Genomic DNA, 21,040 nt, shown 5'->3' on the forward strand with positions numbered 1-21,040 from the left:
TTCGCGGCGTGGGAGCCGTCCAGCCGCGCTCAGACCGCGGGCTCTGTGCGTAGTGCTCCCCTGCACCGGGGCGGTGCTGCTCCCTGCCCGGAGGCGGCGCTCTATGCGCCCGGTGGATTCGGACGCGGGGAGCTCAGCACCTGGGGGTTCCTCACGTGTGGCTCCTTTTTCTTCTTTCCCTTCCACCCCCTCGAGTTCCCGGCTCAAGGCGCGGCCCCATCATCCAGGAGGGAGCGGAGCCTTGCGGGCCGGAGGGTCCCACGGTGGGGATGAGGCAGGCTGCAGCCCCTTCCTCCGACCTGGGCTCCCTCCCGTGTCGAAATGTGGGTGGAGGCTCCTCATTCAGATGCCCCGGGATTCGGATCCTGGGCGGGGGCGCGTGGCAGCCGCCAGGTGAGTTCCCCAGACGTTCCCCCTGAACCCGCCCCACCTCTCCCCAGTGACTGACTCCCCCTCCTTTTAAGGAGAGGGGAAAGCAGGGGCCCTGGATCCAAACGGTGAAAGGCGAGCGCCGGGGCGGGGGCCGGGGGCCGGCTCTCCAGCCCTTTTTGGCGCAGCAGCTCTGGGCGCTGCCCTCTGCCGCCGCTGGGGCCCGTGAGAGGCGAGCCGGCGACGGCGGCGCTTCTGCGGCGGCCTCCTCCCCTCCCCGCCCGGTGCCGCAGGATTGCAGCTGGCACTGGAGGGTGGGCAAGCTCGAGGGAGGGGCGCGCGGGGATCCCCGGCGCCTGTGCTCGGAGCCCAGCGCGGGGCTTTGATGGATTTAGCTGCCTGCGTGAGCGCGTGTGTGCTCACTGCTGCGGTGGTGGCGGTCGGGCCCTGCCCGGCCGGCGCGACCCTCGCACGCATCCGAGGTGCGGGTCCCGGGCCCGGAATCCGGGGGAGGCGGGGGGAGGGGCGGGGGAGGGGCGCGGCGGCGGCGCTATAACCCTCTCCCCGCCGCCGGCCGGCTCCACACGCGCGCCCTGCGGAGCTCGCACAACTCCGGCGAGCCAGGCCTGCCTGCTCCTCCTCCTCTGCCGGCAGCAGCTGCGGCAGCGGCGCCTGCTCGGCCCTGCGCCCGCCCTCAGGCCCGCGCAGGCGGCGCAGCGAGGCCCCGGGCGGGCGGCGGCTGCCAGGCGGCGCGGCCCCGGGCGCTGCCCGGCCCCGGCCGGCGGAGGGCGGAGCGCGGCGCCGGAGCCGAGGGCGCGCCGTGGAGGGGCGCACGCAGGCCGCCGAGCCTCGCAGTGCTGGGCCGCGCTGTGCCCGGCCGGGCGGCGGCTTCGAGAGGAGGCCGGAGGCGAGCGCGGGCCCGGTGGTGGGCGCGCAGGGCCGCCTGCAGCCCGCAGCCCGCAGGGAGAGCGCAAGCCCGCAGCAGAGGCCGGGCCGGGCCGGGCGTCCAGACAGGTGATCGGTAGTGCGGCGGCAGCGGCTCCAGCCTCGCTCTGGAGTCCCTCTCGGGGCCGATGCCCGCAAATATGCAGAATTACCGGCCAAGGCGCTCCTAAAGCCAGCGCCGGGGAGCGAGCGCGGCGGCGGCCAGCACCGGGAACGCACCAAGGAAGAAGCCCAGCCCCCGCCCTCCGCCCCTTCCGTCCCCACCCCCTACCCGGCGGCCCAGGAGGCTCCCGGCGCGGCGGGCGCGGCGGGCGCGCACTCCCTGTTTCTCCTCCTCCTCGCTGGCGCTGCCTGCCTCTCTGCACTCACCGCTCGCGCCGGGCGCGCTCCGCCGGCTCCCTGCTCCCCGCGCCACCCTCCTCCGGGCCGCGCTCCCTGAGGGATGGTACTGAATTTCGCCGCCACAGGAGCCCGGCTGGAGCGCCCGCCCCGCGGCCTCGCCTCCCCGCCGAGCCGCCAGCGCCTCGGGACGCGATGAGGACCTGGGCTTGCTTGCTGCTCCTCGGCTGCGGATACCTCGCCCATGCCCTGGCCGAGGTTGGTGCCGCCCCCGCGCCCCGTCCCCTCTCCGACTCCCCCGGCACACACCTTCCGCGGTCGCCCGCTGGCCAGGGTGGTCCGGGCTCTGCAGAGCATTTTAATTTCTCTGCTAGGATAGTCGATTTTTAGAATTTCCGAACTGGGTTCTATTTTCTGCCATGCCTAAGTGTGTCTGGTGAGTTTCCAGCGTGTTGCGTCGCTCTGCCTTGGAGGGACCAGGGAGCAGCGAGGTGGACGAGTGGGGAGAAACTTCGGGGGGCGCGGGCTCCTTTCTGGGGAGGGGTAGCCAGGGCGCGGCGGGCAATGCAGCAGCGGAGTGCGGAGAGCAGGGAAGGGGGTGTGTGAGCTGGCGGAGCCCAGGGAGGGGAGGAGGGCAGCCGACAAACAGGTAGAGATGGCTGCGGCGGAAGCCCCCGGGCGGGCAGGGTGGGCAGCGCGGATCCCCAGCCCCCGGTTCCCGGTCCCCAAGCCTGGCCGGGTGCAGGGCCGGGGCAGTCCCGCCCGCCCGGGGCCTGCTTACAGGTGGCTGAGCTAGGCGAGCTGGGGCCGGGCCAGGCGCCCGCGCCCTCCTACCGCGCCGTCCCCACCCCCCAATCCCGAATTCCCGGGAGCTGTGTTGTGATGAATGACTTTCTGCAGCCCCCGTCGTGGGAACTTGGTGCTAGAGGCTCCCCCAGCGACCCCAGACTCCTTTTAAAAAGCAGGAGGAGAGTGGGGGCCGAGAGGTGAGGGCGGTCTGGGCAGGGACCTGCGGGCTGCCAGAGGTGGATATTTAACCCTCGCTTTCCCTGGCAGCCTCTCTCAGCTGCCGGCTGGATTTGGGTGTCTCAGTCGGCGCTAGGGCCTCGGCTGGGCCAGAGCCTGGGGTGGGGCGAGTGTGTGTGCGAGTGTGTGTGTGTGTGTGTGTGTGTGCGCGCGCGCGTGCGTGTGTGTGTGTGTGTGTGTGTGTGTGTTTGTGAGACGGAGAGACTCCTCTCGGCGGGTTCACCCGGGATTCCGGGGCGTGAAATTTAAGCCCCTGGCTAGATTAAAGTGTTAGGGCCGCCGTGACTTTCGTCGTCGATCCGTGACGCATTTCAACTTGATCTTTCTAGATGTTGATCTCACTATTAAATCAGAAACTCTCCGACCCCCTCGCTGCCCCCAGACCTTCTGTAACTGACACCCCGGGCGGAGGGGCCAGAGTGCCGGGGCTTTTGTTTGAAAATTTAAAGGTGGGGGGTACTTTAATTTTGCAAAGCGCAGACATGGATGAGTCGGAGAATTTGGGGTCTCTCCTAGCCCCACCCCCGGCCTCCGGTTCCCGGGCCCAGGCGAGGGCTCCGCGTGGGCCGGGGCGGGGCTGCGGCCAGCGCTGGCGGGGTCACCTCGGCCCGGGGAAGAGGTGCGCTCGGCGGCCGGGGCGCGAGCCCACGGGACCGGGGCCGCGGGTGCTGACCGTGTGGCCTCTGCTTGCAGGAAGCCGAGATCCCCCGCGAGGTGATCGAGAGGCTGGCGCACAGTCAGATCCACAGCATCCGGGACCTCCAGCGACTCCTGGAGATAGACTCCGTAGGTAAATCGCGCCCCTTCCCTTGGCGCGCGGGGAGGGGCGGGCGGGGAGTCTGTGCGCCCCGCGCCGCCTCCCGCGCTCGGGCCGGGCCGGGCGCCGCGCAGGAGCGCACCGAAAGGTCAGAATCCAATCCTCGGCCATAAACGCCCAGGCGGATGAGTCAGGAGTTTCTCTTCCAATCGCCACTTTCTCTCCCAGCGACGGCCGAGGGCTGCTCGCTCGCCCAGGGATTGTTTTCGCATTTAAGGAAAATGCCGCGTGTGTCACAGAAAGTTCAGCCGCATAGAGGGCGCCGGCGCCCCAGCCAGGTGTGCCGGCCTCGCGCCTGTCCCGGGGCCGGAGAAGCGGCGGGAGCCGGCCCAGGCCCCGGGCGCAGAGCCCTGGCCCCAGCGCGGGGCAGCGGTCCGCGAAGCGAGGCCCCAGTGGCAGGCGCGGCTCCGGGTCCTAGGCTCCGGGTCCTAGGGCGGCGCGAGGGAGGAGCCGACCCCGGCCAGGGCCCTTTGTAATCCCTGAGAGCTGGTGGGTTGTTGCCCCGAGGCTGAGCCTTTGTAGCTGCAGGAGGCCCTTGTCTTTTTCCTTTCATGACCCTATAAAAAGGCACGACTTGCACACATCTGCTCCTTGGGGTCTATTTTGGGGCTCACCCTCAGGGCCTGGAGCCCAGCCACTTTAGAGAACAGTTTATTTGTAAGCACAGAGTTTTGACACGGTGTCAGCTGCAGAGTTGGACTAGACTAGGGTGGGCGAGGGTTAAAAGGGGTTCTCACTGGCCAGGGACCCAGGTTGACCCCAGGAGAGGGAGAATGGCTGTGGGCTTGGGTGGCCACCCACCTGGCTCCCCCACCTGGCTCCCCTTGGTGAGGGATGGAGAAAGCCCCTTCCTGGAAGACAGGTCCCATCCACAGCTTTGTGGGGTCCTTTTCAAAATGAACACTTTGCCTGGGAAGTTCAACGTGATAGTTAACTCGGGAAGCGGGAAGCGCTCACGTGAGGAACCTTGTTGATTGGTTTTTTTAAAAGGCCCAAGATGAACTTGTTGAAAAGAGTAACTAAAGGCAGTAGATTTGGAAGAATTTTAAGTGAAATGAAGGTTTTTCTCTCCCTGCAAACTACTCTGAAAAGGGGGGGGGTGGTGGAATTAAGTAAAATCACATGGTCTAGTCATTTGGAAATTTGTACCTAATTATGGTGGTGGAGAGGCCTGAGCTATTTTCATTTCATGCCAAAACCATTTTCTAACGAGGCCGATGGTTTCTGTAGTTTCTTGACCCAGGAAATCCTCCGGCTGATCCTTATCTGGACGGGGGTAGAATTTCACTTGGAGATCAGAGTTGGGCCAGGGGGGATTTTGATCTGGTCCCTTGAAGAGTAACCCTGGGGAGAAGGGTTTGGCTTAGGGCTGCCGGGAAAACACTCCCCTGCGTTTCGCTGGTCCCCTGCATTTGGAAGTGGAAGGTTGCCTGTCAGAGAGAAGGTTCCAGGGCTTTTGGTCTGGCTTCAAATGCTGCAGGGAAATGGGCCATTCCCTTGCTGGGGGGACCATTCTTATTCTGCCTCTGCAGCCCCACCCCCACCCACCCCACCCCACCCCACCCCCACCCATTGACACTTTAGCCCTGCAGCACTGTGGGGCTCTGCTTAGGCATTCCTGACCTGGGGGCTTCACGAGCTTCTTTGGGGGCGGGTCCAAACGGATGCACCAGCCTGTCCCTCCTGGCTGGTTTCAAATTGCCCCCTGTAAAAATGTCTCTGGAGCTCTTCTGCCTCCGGCTCCAGGGGAATACAGAGGGTGAGTCCCAGCCTTCCTGCTACCTGTCCAAAAGTTTGGTTTCTGGATATGATTCTCCTAGTGCCTGGAAAACTTGGGGTGGGTTGGAACAAAGTGCGGCCCCCGGGCCCCCCAGTCTTGCCCCTGGGAGAACCTTTTATGACTGCAAACCCCTGGTCCAGCCCCTCCCCCAGGTGTGGCCTGAGGACAAGAGAGGTGCTGGTGCTGTTCCCGCCCTAAGTGAAGAGTTGAAACCCATCAGACGGCTGGGGGAGGTGGCACAGGGCTGCTGTGGCCGTTCACTGAGAGTAGGCTGCCTGGGCTGGGTGTGGGACTTCCTTTATCCACTTCGTGACTCCCAGGGGTGGGCCCTTCCAGGTTGATGTTCTTGGTGCTGGGTTCCTGGAGGCGATGCTTCAGGAGGCCAAAAAGAGGCTTGTCCAGTGTGCCCCAGGGAGGCGGCTCCCCCCTCCTCCACTGCAGCGTGGTGGTTGGCACAGCGCTCCTCCGTGTGCAGGCTGCGTCCCCATCTCACAGGTGAGGCAGTGAGCTGGCACTTCCTCCCAGCTTGCAGTGCCTCGGCCCTGCGAGGCGGCCCTGAGCTGGTGCCACTCCTGTGCTGCCGCCACCAAGCCCAGGCATCCCGAGAGTGTGTGCAGAGTAAAGGAGTAGTTGGTTTTCCGTGTGTGGCTTTTGGATTCAGAGACCAGTGTGTGGTGTTGTGACCAGCGGCCTGCTTGACCCATGTGAAGTGGTGGCAGGGAGCCTCGTTCTCTGAAGCGGCAGGCTGGCCTGGCGCCCGGGGGCCATGGAGCAATTGATGCATAAGTGTCCCCATGATGCTCCCCCAGGACAATGGTTGCAGGACCTGTGTGCGCAGAAGACGAAAGGGAAAGTGTCTTGACAGCTGCCCTGGGAGCAGTTTTAGGGAATGGTTTATGCGGCGCTGGAGTGAGTTCCTTCTCAATCGTGGTGAATCAGAGTGGCCGCTGCTGCTCCCGCTAGCATGGGTCACCTCTTGTTGGTGGCCACCCATCTCGATCCTGGGCGGCGGATGGGCTTGTATGACCAGGAGCTATTCCGTCCCTGCCTCTCATCTGAAAAGAAATTCGCCAACTCAGACGCAGCAGGTACATGAACTGGTGGCGCTGTGGTCCTATCTGTTAAGCCAGGGCAAAAGGCCTGCGCTGGGGGTGGCATCTGAGCGCGTCTGCCACTCGTCTTCGTCTTGTTAGGTTTCTCCGGGCCTCAGTATCCTCAGATGTGACCAGGGGAGAGCACCTGCTGCACACGTGTAAAGATGAGTCATCGGTGAAATAGTTCGCGCAAACGTGGCCGTAGTAAGGCGTGGGAACATGGCAGCTGGCGTTGGTATTGCATTTCCTCCTGGGCGCTGAGCGTGGGCCAGTTGCTCTTTGGTTTGGGCATGTCAAGATGGCCACCACCAGAACATGACTCAGATGTGTCACTTTTCTGTGAAAAAATGTGTCTTGTAACAGTTGGTTGATGGGAAATTCTTACTGCATGAGTAGTTCTGTTCTGATCTTATTTCGGGTCTCAAAAAAAAATTAGTGGCATTGGAACATTGAGTCATTTTAAGTAGAAAGTGAGGCTGAGACGTGGTCTTCGCCATTCACACCGTATGCAAGGTTTTCACACCGCGTGCAAGGATCGGTTTAAATGTGAGGCTTTGGACTTCTGGGGGTGGAGGAAGCTGAGGGTCCTCCCCTTGGTTTGTGGACCATCACTGACACCTGGGCAGAAAGCGACCTTGGTCCTCCTGCCCTGGGTAGGGGACTTCTGGTCTGGGCTAGTGGCCAGGACATGTCGGAGCTTCCCAGGAGAGCATGTGGCAGCCGCAGTGCATGTGGAGAGTCCTGGCGGTTGGGGCCACCTTCTCAGGACCTGTTTGCCCCTGTTATATATTGGGGAAGCCGGACACAGGGAGATAGGAAGAGACCCCCAGCTGTGTCCAGAGCACCAAGGCAGGGAGGCCAGGTGTGGTGCTTTACCCAGGGGTGGGCAGCGTCAGTGGGCTGGGCTGGTCCATGTGGCAGGTAGCAGGACCGTGTCCTCCCCTGCCGGTCTCCACAGCCATCATCTCCTTTAAGTGGGGTGGTCTGTGTGCAGGGGTTGGGTGCTCGGTGCTGATACGGGTCCAGTTCTGCCTGGCTCTGGGCCACTGCTCTGTGGCTGGGGGCCTTCTCCCCGCCTGGCCCGCACCTCCCTGCCTTGCTGTGGACGTGGTGCAGGGATGCTGGGCTTCCCGCACCTTCCTCTCTGCAGGGGAGAATTTCTCCCCTCCCTCTGCCAGGCCCTGGATCTCCTCCATGTGCTCCACGAGAGGCCGTGGCCTCTGGCTCTCAGTGGACACTCATTTCAGGAACAAGTGGGGTCTGGCTCACAGCTCAGCCTGGCTCTTCCAACACTCCTCAGAGGTTAGGACCTGCCATCAAGGCTTGGCTTGGCGGGAGGCAGGCAGAGGAGATACACATGCACCCACAAAGTTTCAGCGGGCTTGTCCTTTGGTCCCAGAGTGGGGCAGCCCGGCAGCCCGGAACCCCCTGGGCGGTGGCCAAGCTGGGGGGCCATAGGCAGCTGGTTCTTCCAGCCCCCCTTGGCCTCACCTGGCTTCCTTGGAGGCGGTGCCATGGTGGAAGCCATCTGTAGCCCCTTCTCCAAAGGGGCCTCAGCTATGTCCCTGGGCCCAGCATTTTGGGGACCTCCACGCTGATGGGACGTTTTTGGCAGTTTCGAATGCTTTCTCTGCTGCACATCTGAAAAGACCTGGTGGGAATGGAGGGTGTCCCAGGAGACCCCTCAGGGATGGGGGCAGGGCTGCTCCTCGTGCCCAGGTGGTCCTCGCCCACCTGCAGGAAGTGCTACTGGACCAGCCCCCCGGGCGCACCGTGCAGGTCTGGGCGGGCTGGTCGCCATTTTCTCTTTCCACCTGTAGGGGCTGAGGATGCTTTGGAAACCAGCCTGAGAGCCCACGGGGCCCATGCTGCCAAGCATGCGCCCGAGAAGCGGCCTGTGCCCATTCGAAGGAAAAGAAGCATCGGTGAGTCCCAGGAGGCTGCTGCTGGTGGGGGCAGGGTGGGGACGGGAGAGGGCCTGGTTCTTCTCGACTCTAGCCCCAGGCAACCCACCCCTTCCCTCTTCCGTGAAGCAAAGTCTGGGCCCACCTGGCCCATGTCTCTGGCCTCTGGGGGCCTCCTTCCTGCCGGGGTGTCTCCCGCCCCAGCCCGCCTGCCCCTCGAGGAGCTGAGGTCTGGGCCAAGAGTTTCCAGGAGAGAAGAAGCATCATAAATTCCTTAAGTGCCCGATCCTGTTGGGGCCTGTCCTCCAGGAGCCTGGCTGGAAACCCGGTCCTGCTGAGTTTTCAGCTCGCTCCGTGCTGGTGTAGCCGTGCTTGCCTGGCGGGCTGCTCCGAAGCCCCTCACTGCTTCCTGCGCCCACCCGACTCACGCCTGGCTCCAGAGCTATACCTGGGGGATATTTTGGTTCTTGTCCCCTCTCATGGGGCACCCTCATGTCCCTCTGGCCCTGGAGGAGGAGCCAGCTGGTTGGGGGGCTCTGGGGCCTGGTCTGTGCCTTCTTGCCAGAAGGGGAGGGTTCTGGGGGTGTGACCCACCAAGTCTCACACCCTCCGGGGTCCCACCTGCTTGGCAGAGCTGCCTGGGTGTGAGCCCCAGCTGCTGCTCTGAGCAAGTGGACCCCCCTCCCCGCCAGCTTTAGTTTCCTCCAAGAAGGTGGCCCTTGTACATTCCGCCTTTATGTGGCATGCGGGTGAGTGACTCCTGGTTATTGCAGGCGCCCTCCCCAGGCGACGTTTGCTGCAGGAATCTCGCATTTTACACCCTTCAGGCCAGCTTTGGCCACAGGGTCTTCCAGCCAATGCTGCAGATTCCGCCACTGGGTCCGACAGGAGGCAGTGTCCACAAGAAGGACCGCAGGCCTCTCCCTGGCAACCACTGTGGGTCCCTCCTCCCTGTGGCTGTGGGTGGGCTCCTGCGGACCCTCAGTGTCCCACCCAGCCCCTCATCCTCTGGCCAGCTCAGCAGCAGCACCCTGTCATGGAGGGCGAGGTCCTAAGGGAGGCTGTGACAGCTCTGTGGGGCTCTTGTCCGCTCCGGGGTCACAGTTATGCCAGGCCTGGGTGGGGCAGGGTCCCGGAGGCGGCTGCCATGCGTGGGGCAGATGCTGTACCCCAGGCCCTATGCTTAGCGCGCACCTGCCTTTGCAGAGGAAGCTGTCCCCGCGGTCTGCAAGACCAGGACGGTCATTTATGAGATTCCGCGGAGCCAGGTCGACCCCACATCCGCCAACTTCCTGATCTGGCCCCCGTGCGTGGAGGTGAGACGCTGCACCGGCTGCTGCAACACCAGCAGCGTCAAGTGTCAGCCCTCGCGTATCCACCACCGCAGCGTCAAGGTGAGCTCCGGCCGCCCCTGGGCCACCACCCCAGGGCAGCCTCCGTCCCTTCTGGGCACTGCTCGGGCACTCGGCCAGCTGATGGAGTGGGTGGGGGGCTGTGCTCCTGTGTCCCTGACGGGTGCACTGAGCCTGGCAGGGAGGGGAGGCCGGGGTGCAGTGGGAGGTGGGGGCAGAGCTGTGGCTGGGCCTACTCTGCTGCCTGGGCTGGGTCCTGCCTTCTTCCATTCACTGGGAGCGGAGCTCACACCTGCGCTGTTTGAGAGATGCCTCTGCCTCGCTAGGGCGTCTTGCAATGTGTCCAGCCACCGAGTTGGACGCTGTCAGCATTCCCAGGCCCCGGAGAGCAGGCACCTTGGGGAGCTGTGGGGCACAGCGAGAGAGGGTGGGGGTCCCCAGTCTGTGGAGGGAGCTTGGGGCAGGGCTCGGGGTTGGGCAGCTGTCCCCAACTCTGGCTTCGGGCCCTGGGTGAGCTGCTCTTTCTGCATACCGGGGGTGGTGCCTGTCCGGTTCCGGTCGGGCTGCTGCGACACGGTGCCGCAGACAGGGAGCTAATAAGCAACAGAGTTTGTTCCTCAAAGGTCTGGAGGCCGGAGGTCCTCACTGCGCCAGCAGATTTGGTGTCTGGTGGGGACCCATTTCTGTTCCATAGACGGTGCCTTCTTGCTGTGTCCTCACGTGGGGGGAGGGGAGAACAAGCGTCCTCAGGCCTCTCTGAAAGGGCGCAAACCCCATCCGTGAGGACCCCACCTTCTAAGCCCAACACCATCCTCTGTGGGTGAGGCTCTGGGCACTGGAATGTGGGGGGACTCCCCTGCTCCTTGGGGTGCCATAGGAGGGGGGCGGCCCCCAGATGGCCTTGCGCAGCGCATGTCTGGAGGGGTCTCCCCGGATGGCCGAGCCCCTTGCCCAGCCCTCCCCGCTCAGGAGAGAGAGTGTGTTCGGGTTCTCGGGGCCAGAGGCGGGGCTGGCCGTGTCGGAGCCAGCACACAGCTGGCACTGGCCACAAAGCCCTGTCCCAGGTGGGGACTGACCGCTGTGACCTCAGGACAGTGCTGGGGATTTGGGGTGACCACGCTTAAATTACTTGTGGGGGCATCTTGCTGTCCGCAAGTGAGTCTGGGGGCCGTTCTGCGTCTGCAGTTCCCGCCAGGCAGCCGTGGGGCCTGGGTTTGCTCCCTTTGCCTCGACTCCCTCGTCTGTGCTGCGGGTCTGCGGCAGGGACTGACCCCCCTCACCCCCCCCCCCGGCCCCACCGGAGCGCCGGGGCTGCTGGCCGTGCTGTGGGATGGGCAGTTTCCCTGTGTCTGGGGCAAAGTCCCTGTGTGGGGACCCATTTCCTGTTGTCAGGATGGGGTTGGAGCTGGGGTGTCTGAGGCGTCCCCTGGCTTCTGTGGCCCGGCTGGTACCGGCGCCATCCCTGGGCTCCCATCGAGGAGAGGTGGGTCCCCTCTGGAGACAGGCTCTGGGGGGTTCAGGCACTGGAGAGGCCCACACAACCTTGGGGCGCAGGTGGGTACTATCTACTGGGACGCGCCTCCACGCAGAGCTGCCGCCTCGGCCTCAGCTGAGCTTTTGGTGGCGGCCAGGCCACTCTTCTGGGACAGGGATCGCTAAAACTGGGCTTGCGGATCTCAGTTCTGGGGTCACATTAGGCCCCCTTCTCTGACTGTAGAAGATAATTATTTCAAGTCTCCCCGGCTGTGACTCCAGGCCCCAGGTGAGATGCCTGGGAAGAGTTTTCTTGATGAAGGATCCCGTGGCTAACGGGTGTTTATTTGTCACACCACCAGGCACTTTAGACCCATAACTGGGACTTATCTTGACCTCTGAGGACTTGGTTCCCTGCGGTGCTCGGGTATCGAGTAAGCAGGTTCCACCTCTCACTGCCTGGCGACCGCCAAGGCCCAACACTCCCCTTAGAAAGCCCCAAGGTCTTCCTGGGGCCCTGTGGGTGCTTGTCTGGGAGGCTGGGTCAGGTTGGGGCCTTACTCAGGCCTCCAGGCTCAAGCAGCCAGGGGGGGCCCAGGCATGGGCTGAGCTCTGTCCCCTCCCCAGTGTCCACTCCTCTGGGGCTCCACGGCCACCAGCCCCTCCTGTGTGACCATGGCCCAGCCTCTGCCTTTCCTGGGGTCCTTGCTGCTGGTATGTCGGGGGCTCTCCTGAGCCCAAGGGCCCTGGATGCCTGTGGTCCTGTTCTGGGTCCTGGGCGTGGGTGCACTGGCACCGATACTCCCCATGTCAGCTCTGAGAGCCGAGGGCTGTCCTTCCGGTGTCCCAGATGCCACTCTGGGAGGGACAGGTGCCGGCATGATGTGGGTGACTTGGGGAAGGTCCCAGCGGGGGCTCTAGCCTTGCTTCCCGTGGGTGAGGACAGGGAGTGTCCAGTCCCTGCTTGGGCAGCGATGTCTCCTCCCCGGCTCCGAGGAGCCTTCAGCCCCGGCCAGCCCCTCTGGGGTCCCAGCTCAGCTCCTAGCTGTGCGGTGGGGGCCCTGCTCCTTCCGGACAGTGACCCCTTCCCTGCTCTGTGTGGGTGGAGCTGAGACCAGGCCTTCACCCTGTGGCCTGGTCTGAAGAGCGTCCTGGCCAGCCCCGAGGGGAGGGGCCTACCCAAGGTCACGGGCCACGCCCTCCAGCGCCCGGGTTCTCCCCGCCTGGAAGGCCTCTCCCTGCCCACCCGCCAGGGTTGCAGGAAAACATCCGGCCCCAGACACAGGGGGCTCTGGTGGAGGGACAAGAGGTCAGGGGAAACAGGGGGCCCATTGTGGGAGCTGAGCCGGGGCTGGTCCCACTCCGTTTGGGATCCAGGCAGATGTGGACCCGGGCGGAGGATGCGGGCTGGAATCCCAGACTCGGAGCCATGGCAGTGCAGGGCTCAGCAGGGAGTGGTCGCATCCAGAGTGTGCTCAGCTGAAGGTGCCCCGGGGACCCAGGCTCAGGGTGTCTGGTCGTGCTGGGTTGACAGCCAGATCCCCTGCTTCCACGAGGACACTGCCGAGGACCCGGACATTCTGGTGGCTGTGCCTACGTCAACACTGGGGTTGCAGGTGTGGGTCATTCTGAGGCTGGGGCCCTGGGTTGGGCTCTCCTCTCTCTTCCTGGACACTCTAGAGCAGACCCCTCCTCCGGGCCCACCCCCTGGCGCAGGCCCTCCTGGGGTCACAAGGTCACGGCTGGCCCTCAGCCCGGGGCCACCAGCCTGGCGGGCTTTTCCCTGCGCTCTGCTGGGCATGGTCAGCACTTGGGGTCTGGTCCCTGGGTGCCCGGCTCTTCTCCAGCCGTGAGCTTTGGGGTGGTGACGTGAGGGTCAAGCTGCCTGGCCCACAGGGACTGCGGGGGCTGGCTGGACAGAGCCGAGGCCAGAAGTCTGGTCCAGAGCAAGGGCCGAGCACTGTGCCAGGACCTCTGGGGGGCCTCACCCCTGCCCAGACCCATCCTGGAAGGAGCCAGCTCTGAGCTGCCATCCGAACAGGGCCCGGCTGGGGACGCTTACCAGGCAGCCTTGCAGGTGTGAGCCAACCTGCTCAGCTTCCTCCCAGGTTTCCAAAAAGCCAGCGTCCAGCGCTGCAGCCGTGTTCAGGACTGTAGGCTGTGGCCCTGCTTTGCCCGGCCCGAGCCTCCCAGAAGGTGTGTGCTCGCCTGGGGGTCCCAGGACGGGCCCTGCACCCTGAAATGGAGTGGGAGGGCTGTTTTGGGTGACAGATTTCTGGAGGCACTCCCATCAGTCTTTGGCGCCCTCAGGCTGGGTTGGGCAGAGCCCCCACCCCAGTGTGAGGTTTGGGCCTTGGCTTCGGGGATCGGTGGCTGTGGGGCTGCAATGCTGTCTTGGCCCGGGAGGGTTCTTGGCCCAAGTTAAGATCCCGGGTTGAGCAACAGGCTCAGTGTCTCTGCCCAGAGAACGGGCAGGCCGAGGGCCGGGCCTCTGCGTGTTCCAAGTCCAGGCCTCCTTCCCTCGAAAGAGAGAAGGGCCCGGCCTGGCGCTGGGGATTCAAAGCTGTGTGGCTCTGGGCAGGGCGTTCGCCTCGTCTGTGCTGTGTCCGTTTCCTCATCTGTGAAACGGACCTCAGCTGTGTCCTCAGGCTAGCTGGAGGGTTACAGCAGCAGGCACGTGGGGCTTAGGAAACGGTGCTTTTATCCAGGCTAATACTGTCTCAAGCTCGAGAGTGGCCAGGGATCACCTGGAGTTGGGGTGTGGGTGCAGAGCGTGGCTGTCCCAAGCCCTCTTGGGAGGTCTCTGCAGGAGCTGGGTGGCTGCGCTGGGGGAGCCGGGCCCAGAGGGAGGACCTGTCCTCCGGGGTGAGTGTGCCTGGCGGGTGTTCAGGTGGCTCAGCCAGCAGCACGTAAGCTCAGGAGTGGGCATCGGAATGTCTGGGGTGATAAGGTGCAGCGCACACCTCGGGGACCAGGGGTGGGGCAGGGCAAGGGGACCCTGTGAGGCGGCTTCAGTGGGGTCCTGGGGACGACTCCCTTCTTTGTCCTTGGCTTCCATGGAAGAGGTTTTTTGAGAATTTAATATTCATGATGTGTTCTTGGGGAAAAAATGTAGTTATTTCCTGGCCAGACAGAGGTGGCGGAATGGCCTGGAATCCTCGCATACCCAGAAGCAGGTGCAGTCATAAATCGCTGTTTGTTTTTCTTTGATAAAAACGGGCTTGTCTGAAGAGAAAGTGGCTCCCAGACTGGAGTGGCCCGTGTTGTGTGCCCTTCGCACGGGGACTCTGGTGGGCAGCGTTTGTTGTGTCTGGGAGTCCGCCTTCCCCACGGTGGCCTGCCCCTCCGCCCGGGCCTCCGGCGTCTGGCCAGAGCCCTGTGGTCGCTGCTGAGCCGGACCCTGGTATCTGCCCTGCAGAGGGAACTAGGTGAGGCTGCTTGTTGACCAAAGAGGCCGTGCCAGCTGGAGGGCCAGGGCCGAGAGCAGGACAAGTGCCCTGCCCGAGCCGGCTCTAGGGATTCGGAAATCCAAGCCCACCCGCAGAGGCCGGGTGGGAGGGAGTGTGGGTGCTCAGCTGGGGGAGCTCGCAGGGTGCGGGCTGGCACTCTGCCACCTGCTAGTGTCTGTGGCCAGGGCCCCAGGGCAGGGGAGGAGGTTGCTTGGCTCCTGCAGGGCGGGAGGGGCTGGGCCCCCTACTCTGCACTGTGGGGGTGGGGGTGTCCCCACTTGCTGCCTGGGCAGACTTGGAGTTCGTGATTCGTGGAGGGCGAGGGCTAGGCCAGTCCCTCTTGGGACCTGCTGAGGTTCACCCTCAGGGGGGCTCTCCCACCCAGGACCCTGAATGAGGGTCACATGGGGATCCCACTTTCTGCCTACTGGGGGCTACAAGTGGGCTGTGCCAGAGACTCCTGGCGCCGCCTGGCTCAGCCTCCCTTGACTGCAGCCCGGGGCTGCTTTTGGTTGTTGGGCTCTGAATGCACATGCTGACCCCAGGAGCAGTGGGCTCTGTCCTAAGTTCTGGCAACTTCTGCAGGTGTGACCTCTCATTCCTCACCACGACCCCTGGGTGGGTGTGATCAGTGCCCTCATTTTGCAGAGGAGGGGGTGGAGGTGTTTGCACAGCACGCAGACACCTCTTTCTTGCTGGGGAAACAGGTTTAGGGGATGGGGGCCCTGGTCCAAGGCCTATGTGGGCGCAAGTGCCTAGTAGTATGGAGCCCGTCCGGGGAGCGGCCACACAGGCAAGGCTGGCCCCAGGCCGGGCTGTCGTGCCTTCTGACGTAGCAAAACCTCCCGTGCCAAGGCCCCACTGCTGGGCCGGCTCCAGGTGCCCCATGCCCCACACCTGAGCTCACACCTGGGGCTGCGTTCACACCTGAGGCTGCCCACAGCACTTTACACGCCTGGGGGTGCCCAGCACCCTTTGCACCACGGGTTAACCATTAATGTGGCCGAGGTGGCCATGCAGGGTCTGGGACGAGCCTGGTCCCCAGTGCCCGAGGGGCCGGCTGCCCTGTGGCATGGGCTACCTGGTCCGGGGTGCAGGGCTGACCCTCTGCCTGGGGGCCTCCAGGTCTCCAGACCCTCGGGAAGCAGGGCCTGCTGGGCTGGGGCACCTGGACCCAGCCTAGGACCTCATTGTCATGTGGTGACCAGCTTTCTTCGACCTCCACGTGCTCCGGGGTCTCCCAGACTCTGCTACCTTGGAGCCTCAGTTTCCCCAGTGGACAGCGAGAGGTGAAGTGGGGGGTCCTTGCAGGCTGTTCAGGATTGGTGGTGTGTGGGCCCCGCGGGGCTTGGGGAGGGCAGAACAGTGGCGAGTCCCCAGTGAAGCCCCAGGTGGCTCCAGCACCCACATCCTGGCCCTGCTGCTCCTGCCACGGGGTCATCTTGGGGAAGGGGCTTGCCTGTGCCTCGGTTTCCTTCCCTGCAAGTGGAAGCGATAACCCTGCCTCCTACAGGGTGTTTAGGAGGATTCAGTGAATGTTAGAATTTCGGCTTTTACAAGGAAGGTGCCTGGGGGAGCCGCTTCTCTAAGGGCTCAGGCCCTCTGCTCACTGGGTGGGGAGGAGGGGGGAGGGGTACTCAGTGGCTGCGTGTTAAGTGATTGTCTGTTGATGCCGGGTGTATGAACGCACTGTGTGTATGCATTATGCACACGTGTGTTATGCCCACAGGTGTGCATGTGTAGGGTGGAGTGTTCCCATGAATGGGCATGTGTGCACATTATGCACATGTGTGCTTACGTGTGTATGTCTGTTGGGTGGAGTTGCACTCCCATGACGGTCTGTATGTGTGTGTGCATTATACACACATGTGGGGGGGAGGGGTGCTCCCATGACAGGGCATGTGTGTGTGGGGGGTGGAGTTGCCCACCCATGACAGCCTGTGTGTGTGCACATTATACACACATATGTACATGTGTGGGGTGGAGTTGCGCTCCCATGACAGAACGTGCTGGCTCAGGATGGGTTGTGGATGCCCAGGGCACCTGCCCTGGAGGGTGGGGGTTGGATTTCTTGCCCTCCGTTCTTGAACACCTGGAGGTTGTGCCTAGGGCTCTCTTGGATGGGGGGCGGTGCTGTGGAGTGAGGCTCCCAGGTGTGGATCTGCCCCAGCGCCAGGGCTGGTGTGGCCACAGACAGCAGACTCCAGTCTGGAGAGGGTCCCCAGCTAAGTTCTGGGCTGTCTTTGCACCCCGCTGCCTGGAAGCCCCATCCTCTGTCTCTGTGGAGCCCATCGCGTGCAGCTCCTGCGATGGCCTGGGGTCCTGGCCCGTGTCCCTGAGGTCAGGCATCCTCTGACCCCAAGGAGAGCCCAGGCCTGGGCTGGGGCTGCCTGGTGGCCTTGGGTCGTCAGGCCAGCAGCCTGGGGCCACCGCCTAGACTCTCGAGTCCAACCACCAGTGTCCAGCCCAGACCTCCTCCTGCCCCCTGGGGCTGCGTCTGTTGTTTCTCCTTGGACCGGGTGGGAGGTGCGGCCATGAGCCAGGCTCCACAGCAGTAAGTCCCGTTCCTGGGCCGCGGCTGCTTTCCTTTGTAGCAAGGCACACATCTGAAAGCAGTTCCCAGCTGCACACACGTGTACCAGCAAACGCCTTCCCCGACGCCTGTGCCCAGAACCCCAGCTTTGCTGTGTGCACCCTTCAGACCCCCCTGGCGTATGTGAGCCTCTGGGTTCATTTTAAACAAAAATGGGACCAGGCCACAAAACACTGTGCTATAGCATGTGGTTTTTTCACCTGGTGCCCCCCCAACTGAAGTAGAGTACCTGGGAGGAGGTCAGATCGGAGGTCAGGCCCCCCCGTACCCTGCCCTCCAGCCCGGGTGGGGCCGAGCGCGTCCCCAGCTCCCCGTGTGCCTCGCGGTGTCCAGAGCCCCATGTGGGTGTTCACCGCTGGGCTCTGCTCTCCCGGGCAGGTGGCCAAGGTGGAATATGTCAGGAAGAAGCCAAAATTAAAAGAAGTCCAGGTGAGGTTAGAGGAACACTTGGAGTGCGCGTGTACGACCACCAGCCTGAATCCGGATTACCGGGAAGAGGACACAGGTGAGTGGCTGCCTCCATTGTCATCGTCATTGGAGAGGGTCTTTGGAGCCTTGCGGGACCCTCGGCGGGTGGTGACATCGGGCCGCCAGTGAGTGAGTCGGTAGCTTTGCAGGTAGGTGCGCACCTGCACACCTGGGGTGCTGGGAGGCAGATGTGCACCTGCGGGCGTGGTGGGGAGGAGGTCCGAGCTGGGCGGGCGTGCGCTGGGGTGCACAGGTTGCCTGTAGCCCAGTGGGCCCGTGGGCCAACCTGGGAAGCGGATGCGGAAGGCCCCGCCCGGGAGGTGCAGGTGGGAGGGCGGCTTCCGCACGCCCGCGGGGTCTCGTGCCCAAGAGCAACCTGCCACGTTGGGGAGCAGAGGGACGCTCTGTGCCTGGTGATGGATCCTCCTAGAAAGATAAACACCCCAGGTGTTTATGGCCTCGGTCTCCACCCGACAGCCTTCCCTCGGGCCCTCTCACCGCCCTGCCCTTTCGTTAACAGGAAGGCGTAGGGAGTCAGGTAAAAAACGGAAAAGAAAAAGGTTAAAACCCACCTAACGCAGCCAACCAGGTAGGACCTGACTGCTGGACGTGCCGCCATCCTGCAGGGCTGGGAGAGGCAATCTCGGATCACTCCCTCGAATCACGCTTCCCGAGTCGCGGGCGCGGCGGGGCCGTGATTGGCCTCAGTGGTTCTGCGGCTTCCGGTGCCTGCTGGGTTCGGGTCTCCTGGCTCCCCGTCCCCTCCCGCCGCACAGAGAGCCCTGATCCACGGCTCACCTCTGCTCTGGGGCTCCCTCTAGCTTGGTTCTTCTCTTTGTCGTTGATTGGGGACACAGAGGTATCGCACATGAATGGAGATTGGGTTTCCTGAGCAGCAGTGGAGCACCGCTGACTGCCGACTGCTCTGGGACCCTCGGGGCAGGTCATCCCCCCATTTGACAGATGTAAAAACTGAGGCTTCACAGAGATTGCAGATAAGTATTGGGAGCTGAGTGGATCTGGAAATATCTTATAGATGTGCAGGGCTACTGGCCGCTGTGTTGAAAATTGCGTTTGGCCACCAGTAAACCAGAAACAACAGGGAGAATGGAGACAAGGTGAAGTCAAGGTCATAACTCCGTGTGAAGATGGGAGACCACAGCAGGTGGAGTAGTCTCAAAGCATCATCAGGGGGCTTCCATCCGGGGCTAGTGGCCTCTATCCTCAGAGTTGTCTCATGGCTCAAGGTGGCTGCCAAGGCTCCAGCATTCACATCTATGCTCTGGGCTGAGAGAGAAAGGGATGGGAGATGGGCAGGAGAACCCCGTAGAGAGCTTTCCTGGAAACCCCACTGCTGCCACCTTTGTTTTTTGCATCTGCTGTCCCTTGGGACCCTCAGAAATGTCTCCTAGGGACGAATGCTACTCCCAGAAGAAAAGGGGACTTGAGCAACCACAGCCGTCATGGAGAAGGCAGTTCTAGGCCCTCCTGGTCCTTCCTCCTGGCATGTGGGATGCTGTGGCATCTGAAACAAATAGTTGCTTTGGAGCAGAGGAGAGTCCCAGAGACAGGGTATCCACAAACCCTGGCTCCTGTCGGGTGATGTGTGATTTTGAGACCTCGGGTCAGGTCCGTTACTGAGGATCCTCTTGGGAGGAAAGTGTCCTTGGGGAAGGTCTTCAAAGCTTCAAGGGTGTGGTGTGGTGGGTGGTTTCTCACCGGCCTGTGCACCCAGCCTCTGCAGAGTGTTAGGCTCAGACCTCCCTGGGCCTGCTGGTGATGGAGACCCCAGAGTTTGAGGCAGCCATTCCTGCTCCGGCTAGCTCAGGCTCCGGGCCTGTGGGCGGCCTGTATGTTGGAACGTGCAGTGGAGAGACTCACGGGTGGAGGAGAGTCATCCTAAAGAATCAGGTGTAGATCTGCCTGGTCACAGGGGCCCCTTCTCTGTGGTTGTTGGCCTCATTCCTTGGGATTGCCTCATGGCCCAGGGTGGCTGCCAGAGCTCCAGAAATCACCTCCAAGGTGGTGAAGTAAGGAAGGGAGGAGGGCAAAAGAACCAGTCTGGGCCTCAGTTTCCCCCATCTGTACAATGGGAGAATGGGGCTTGCTCTTTTGTGAGATGCTGTGAGCCTCGTCCCAATTCTGGTCAGGATGTTGCAACGTGGCTAATTTGGCAAATTTGATTTTCGAAATTTCGTGAAAACTAAATCCCCATATGCCCCTGATTGGGTCTAACATCTCACCCCATTTGCCGACCACATAGCGACACCTGTGCTTCGTGGTCTCAGTGTCTGTTTCTCTCCCTCCTGCAGACGTGAGGTGAGGCTACGCCGGCAGCCCTGCCTTGGGACATGGATGTACATGGCGTGTTACATTCCTGAACCTACTATGTACGGTGCTTTATTGCCAGTGTGCGGTCTTTGTTCTCCTCCGTGAAAAACTGTGTCCGGGAACACTCCGGAGAACAAAGAGACAGTGCACATTTGTTCAATGTGACATCAAAGCAAGTATTGTAGCACTCGGCGAAGCAGTAAGAAGCTTCCTTGTCAAAAAGAGAGAGAGAGAGAGAAAACAAAACCACAAAACACGACAAAAACAAAACGGACTCACAAAGTCTCTACACAGTCCAACGCACGGAGGGTCGCCCCGCGGGATGGAAGCGCAGAGGTCCCGCAGACTGGGTTTCTGTCCGGGCGGCCACAGGTGCTTTTTGCCGAGGACACAGAGCCTACTTTGGGCGCGACTCCGGAGGGGCGCGGCGGGCTCTGCGGGGCGCGGGGAGCAGGAACGTCTTGGACGCCGCCACGCGAACTCTAGAAACCACACCTCCTCCTGGCTGTAGTGTCTGAGTCTATACAGAAACCTTCCTGAGAGCCTTAAGTGGATTTTTTATTTACACCATAAAGTGATTACTAAGCTTTCCTTTTTACTCTTTGCCTAGCTTTTTTTTTTTTTTTTTTTTTTTAATTATCTCTTGGATGACATTTACACCAATAACACACAGGCTGCTGTAACTGTCGGGACAGCGCGACGGTATTTTTCCTAGCAAGATGCAAACTAATGAGATGTATTAAATAAACGTGGTATACCTACCTAAGCATCATCTCCTAACTCCTGCTTTGTGTCTCCCTCAGTCCACTGTTATCTCACGTTTTAATTTAAGCCATTTTGAGAGAACTATGCGTAAACCAATCGTCTGCCGTCCCTGCGGCTCCCGCCCCCGAGCCCCTGAGGCCACGTTCCCGGAGCCCGCACCGCACCGCACCGTGGGATGCCGTGTTCCCCAGCGTGGCGGGCGAGACGCTTTGCTGCTTCTGTCTGTCGTTACCGTGTCCCGGCCGTGCAGGCCGCTCCCTGCCGCGGCCAGTGTTGGACAGAACCTAAATTCTTTATTTTTGGTAAGATGTTATGCTTTATGTGTATTGACAGAA

General features: G+C 62.5%; 1 protein-coding gene across 5 annotated transcripts; it reads left to right on the forward strand.

Moving 5' to 3' along the window:
* The first annotated feature begins 321 nt into the window (after positions 1-321).
* On the forward strand, positions 322-20,519 carry PDGFA (platelet derived growth factor subunit A). Of its 5 annotated transcripts, none has more exons than XM_069485870.1 (7): positions 322-393; positions 1,782-1,911; positions 3,373-3,465; positions 8,191-8,295; positions 9,481-9,668; positions 17,520-17,646; positions 19,922-20,519. In XM_069485870.1, the coding sequence occupies exons 1-7, from the start codon at positions 322-324 to the stop codon at positions 19,930-19,932; spliced, it is 726 nt and encodes a 241-aa protein (XP_069341971.1). In that variant the 3' UTR covers positions 19,933-20,519. The 5 variants fall into 5 exon arrangements, with proteins under 5 accessions (XP_069341971.1, XP_069341970.1, XP_069341973.1 ...); XM_069485873.1 differs by lacking the exon at positions 322-393 and adding an exon at positions 18,130-18,198 and having other exon boundaries at positions 1,665-1,911; positions 3,373-3,469; XM_069485869.1 differs by lacking the exon at positions 19,922-20,519 and having other exon boundaries at positions 17,520-18,031.
* The last annotated feature ends 521 nt before the right edge of the window (positions 20,520-21,040 follow it).

This window comes from Eulemur rufifrons, chromosome 14 (genome assembly GCF_041146395.1).
Source record: "Eulemur rufifrons isolate Redbay chromosome 14, OSU_ERuf_1, whole genome shotgun sequence".
Lineage (NCBI taxonomy): Eukaryota > Metazoa > Chordata > Mammalia > Primates > Lemuridae > Eulemur > Eulemur rufifrons.

Bases quoted from the DNA above. Each gene is read 5' to 3' on its own strand.
- PDGFA (XM_069485869.1), top strand. From the start codon at position 322: ATGTGGGTGGAGGCTCCTCATTCAGATGCCCCGGGATTCGGATCCTGG. The intron at 394-1,781 runs GTGAGTTCCCCA...TCGCCGCCACAG, and splicing joins GGGCGCGTGGCAGCCGCCAG to GAGCCCGGCTGGAGCGCCCG. The intron at 8,296-9,480 runs GTGAGTCCCAGG...CTGCCTTTGCAG, and splicing joins TCGAAGGAAAAGAAGCATCG to AGGAAGCTGTCCCCGCGGTC.